A 5,070-nucleotide genomic window follows, 5' to 3' on the forward strand; every position below is an offset into this window, starting at 1 on the left:
TACAAGGGTTGAAAAATCCAACATTTCTAGGGTACCCTACCTACATTATGGAACCCTAAATACAAGGCTCAAAAATAATGAAATCTTAACCTAATATGTACAAAGATAAGTGGGCTCATACTTAGTTCATGGGCCCGAAATCTACCCTAAGGTTCATGAGAACCCTAGGGCCTTCTCTTGCATCTTCGGCCCAATCTTCTTAGAGTCTTCTATCCAATGCCCTTGGGAGATAGGATTGCATCAAATTGGATATTAGAAACAAAATATTGACAACATTGATTTAAAAAAAACAATGTTAAAGGATAAATAACAACATCAATTTTATACAAAATCGTGTTAAGTTAGCATTGACAACATTAGTTCTTAAACAACTGATGCTAAGGGACATGCACAACATCGTTTATTTTATAACCGATATTAACAATAACACTTTATTTACTAAAATGCCATTGTACTTTTTTTAAAAATTGATTTTCCTAAAACCGATGTTAAACGAGGGACGTTGAATCCATATTTTCTAGTGGTGCTAGGTGGAGAGTCTCTTCAACTCCACTAGCACTTCACACTATAAGGGCATTATCCATATCCAAAACCAACCCAAAGTTAGATCTAAACCCAAAAAATCCTTTTTGATGAAACCCCATGGGTGCTCTAGGGAAAAACGAAAATAGAATATGAGAGGGGAAGGAAGAGAGTTACCACTAAACTAGCCTCAAAACTCAAAAGAGCACTGCTACAAGGTCCCTTGAGTCAAGAAAATTCAAGGTCTCATACTCTCTAATGGTGGGTTGTCTTGGAGAGGGAAAAAAGGATTAAATGAGAGGGTTTGTATTTTGGTTTAGATCTACAAAAGGTTTGTGACAAGTTTATCCCTCTCTCATTTTTTTCTCTTTACACCTCACACTTCACTAAACCCACCCACCCCCTTCTCATGACTTAATGCCCATTCACTTAAGTTCAAACACAATAAAACTCAACATAACATAAGCATAAATATAACAACTATATCTCAAAAATTAATTAATTAATTAATTACAAACACTTAAATTCAATTCAATTCCTCTAAACATTTAATTAAAACACTTAATCAAGCATTATAGAAATTATAATGTTACAGTAATGGCACACCTTTTTAGGCAAGGTGAGAGTTTTAAATTCGATTATTGTCTTACTTTCTTCACTTTGATAAATTCTAGGAAGGATATTTGAATATTCTCTACATAGAGGATAAAAAAATCATAACATTAACTCAATCTTTAATGCTTCACCGGAGTCACATTTGTCTATCATTGCTTGTTCCATCAGGGTTAGACACAACACTTACATATGTTAATATTTCAAACACAACTTTTAAACTTGGCATTTATTTGTATCAAATCAAAATTATTAATGATCTTGACTTGTCTTTTGACTCAACGGTATTTAATGCTATTTAATATACAATTTTGATAAATTTTGATATTAAGTAATAACATGTTATTTATTATATGATTTTAATGATTAAATATTAATTTATATAATTATTATATTAAGCATTAACATTACATATTATATTACCACTTATGCACAATTTCTAAATTAGTTACTCTGAAATATATTTTATGAATAATAATAATTTTTATTATATATAATAATATATAACATATTAAACATCATTTATGTATCTATAAATTTTTCTACCTGTTAGACTGATAGCTCAACTTTATAATAGTTGTGAGATGCAACTGAATTTAATGATTCTAATAATATTTAATGAAATAATTCAATTGTTGACCTTAATGAAGAATTAAATTTTTAACCTTAGTGATATTTATATATAGTTTTGATAATTTTAAGATTGAATTTTAATATTCTATTTATTATACATTTTTAAATTTAAAAATTAAGATACAAATTAAAAAAGAATTTATTCTGTATATATACGAGTATATTTTCTTTTTTAATTTAATTTTATTCAAATAATAATAATAATAATAAACTATTAGTTTTAAATTTTTAATTATTAGTTTACAAATGAATATATATTTAATGTTTATTACTTTATTTTAATAAAATCTTAATTATTTTATAGATATATAAATATATAAACATTTTAATAATAACATTGAATATTATATTAATAATTATTTTAAATTCTATTAAAATTTTAAAATTATTAATCTTAAAATAAATTTTTTGAAAAATAATAAAAAAATTACAATTTTATAAATATATTGTTAAATTTAAAATATGTTTACTATTTATTTAGTACCTAAAATTTTTAGAAATGTTGTTTTTAATTCTTAAACTTTATATTCTTTTTAGTATCTCAATTTTTTTTTTATTCTTACATTTAGTTTTTTAAAAGTAAGGACAAAACAAAAATTAAGGAATACTAGTAACAAAAATAAAAAAGTTCAGGTACTATACAGATGTATATGGTTAAAACAAATGCATATTTTTTAATTAACCTAACAAATATAATTTAAACTATATATTATTGTATACTAATTTTACATAAACCTTTTAAAATAATTCATAATATTTTATTTATATTAATAATAAGCGTATGAATTAAGAATTAAATTATTATATGCATATATATATATATATATATATATATATATATATTAGTATATTTTTTGAATTTTATTATTAAAATATATTTTATGAACAATTATAATTTAAAATAATGAGTTTATACATATTTGGCTAATTTTAAAGTAATATTTAAGAATAAAATTAATTTATATATTGAATATATAGACTTATTTTTTTATATCAAATTACATCAACTACATTAATAATTATTGTTACACTTATTTATAATCATAAATTACTAACAATAATAATAGACAAATTTCATTGAATTAAAAGAGAATGTTTAATTTACGTGACAATGAGGTTAACAAATTCAAAACCTCAAGATAGTTTTACGGCAAAGGATGAACAAAAATTGAAAACTCGTATATTCAAAATTATTAAAATATTCTATTGAAATTTAATTTAATTTTTATAATAGAAACATTTCAAAATTATTTAATTATAAACACAAAATTTATAAGCATAGTATTGGCAATAACAAAAATGAATACTCAAATTTAAATAATTATAAATGTATATTTATTATATTTTTAAATTATACATTTTATATAGGTATTACATTACAATTATAACTTAGAGAAAGAACGAATCAAAATAAATTTTAATAGGCTTAATATTTTTGAAGACAACCTGTGCTCAATCAAGATGATAATTAATTATATTTTTCAATTTTAACATAATTTATTTAATATACAAATATTTTTTATATAAATACTGAATAAAAATATATAAATGATATAATTTAACCAAACATGTGTATGACACGAATTTAAAATCATTTTAAAATAATTTTAACTCTCGCAAGTCACTCTATAAATTATTTGAATATTTATCTAATTGAACTTTTAAATTCTTTTAGTAAAACACTTTAATTTTATTTAAATTAACAAGATAAAATATCAAAATTTCTGTAATCCCATCTTATATATTAAAAATATTTATCTTTTAGGAATTTTAATTATATAAAATAAAATTTATCATACACAGTATATGGACTAAAATGCTAATTATATTATAATCTAAAGTAGGACAGTTAAAATGTTCAGTGTTTCATTTTTTTTCTTTAACTTTTTGTTATTTTTACAATTACACCTAAAAATAAATTAAATTGATATTCTAACAATTTTCTAAAAGTTAAGTAGTATTGATAAAGTATATAAAATTATTAGTGAAAGTTTAACGTAGTACTAAAAAGTAGGAGACTAATACAAGCCAAAAATTACAGTGCTGCATAAATCTTTTTTTTTTTCAGTCTTGTTTTTCCACTTAATTGTATGACGTAACCGCTTAATTGGGGAGAATATGCTGAGAAGGTAAGTTGGAGAGGTTCTGGATTCGTGTCTATGGTCCTTAAAAAAATTTTGAATTCAATACGATCGAAAATTATTACAGAATATGCTGAGAAGAGACTGTCCATAGCGATTTCACAAATAAAACTTAAAGGATGATTCTTTGTAGCTAAATTATTGTTTAGTGAAAATTAAATCACGTAGTAATATCATTCAAGGATAATAAAACTTGAACGCAGGTTTTATCACACACAAAAAGTAAAACGGGCCTTCCAAAAAAAAAAAAAAAAAAAAAAAAAACAAAAAGTAAAACGGTTAGTTCTGTAATAAACACAAAGCTTTAACTTTAAAGGAAAAGAAAATGAAAACACTGATTGAAAATTTTGAAATTATCTCTAAAATGGCTGTTCGTGTCACATTCAATGTGTATATGAGCTTTTTTATTCTTGGGAACCAAACCATCTGCACTATCCAAATCATTCAATATAACCTAATGAATGAACATATTAATTGAACCGTGCCCAACACACATGTTACAATGTTTATCCCACAAAGTTGAAGTACAACACCAACTATACAAGACTAGTTTAGAAGGCAAAGATGCCAGCAATGGCGGCAGCGGTGACGGCGCCGGAGAATTGAAGAGCGGATGCACCGCTGGTCACATCGGCCGGGTCAGTCTCCTCCGGGGTGGTGAAGGGGTCCTCGAAAGGTTCAGGTTCCGGAGCATAGAGCTCGATGGGGTCGCTTGCCGGGGCAGGTGCGGCTGAGATATCACTCTCATCTGATGGGGTAGGGGCAGGAGGAGACGATAGAGGAGACTCGGCTGATTTTGGTGAAGATGAAGCCTTTGGTGATGGAGATGATTTTGGGGATGCAGATGGGGCCTCATTAGCCATGGCCATGCCAATTATGGCAACAGAAATCAGTGCAAGCACAAGTTGACGTGCCATTTTTAGGGTTTTTTTTTTGTTTTTTTTTTGTGTTTTCTAGGTTGTTTGTTCTTGCACAAGAGGCTAGGATTCTTAGAGTAATTGCAGTTATTCTCTATATTATAATAGAGAAAAACTGCAACAAGGTAAGAATGAGAACTAAGTTTGCATGGGAGGGTTATTTAAAGAGAGATTTGGTGGTGTGAGAGAAGTTGTAGGGGTGCATGTGGATGAGATTAGATGGAGAAAGAAAGGTTTTAAGATTG

The 5,070-nt window shown here is 26.1% G+C and overlaps 1 protein-coding gene across 1 annotated transcript; it reads right to left on the reverse strand.

Moving 5' to 3' along the window:
• Positions 1-4,459: 4,459 nt before the first annotated feature.
• LOC114411301 (classical arabinogalactan protein 6-like) lies at positions 4,460-4,825 on the reverse strand. The gene has a single exon (XM_028375022.1). The coding sequence runs from the start codon at positions 4,823-4,825 to the stop codon at positions 4,460-4,462; it is 366 nt and encodes a 121-aa protein (XP_028230823.1).
• Positions 4,826-5,070: the final 245 nt, after the last annotated feature.

This window comes from Glycine soja, chromosome 5 (genome assembly GCF_004193775.1).
Source record: "Glycine soja cultivar W05 chromosome 5, ASM419377v2, whole genome shotgun sequence".
NCBI lineage: Eukaryota > Viridiplantae > Streptophyta > Magnoliopsida > Fabales > Fabaceae > Glycine > Glycine soja.

Bases quoted from the DNA above. Each gene is read 5' to 3' on its own strand.
- LOC114411301 (XM_028375022.1), bottom strand. From the start codon at position 4,825: ATGGCACGTCAACTTGTGCTTGCACTGATTTCTGTTGCCATAATTGGC.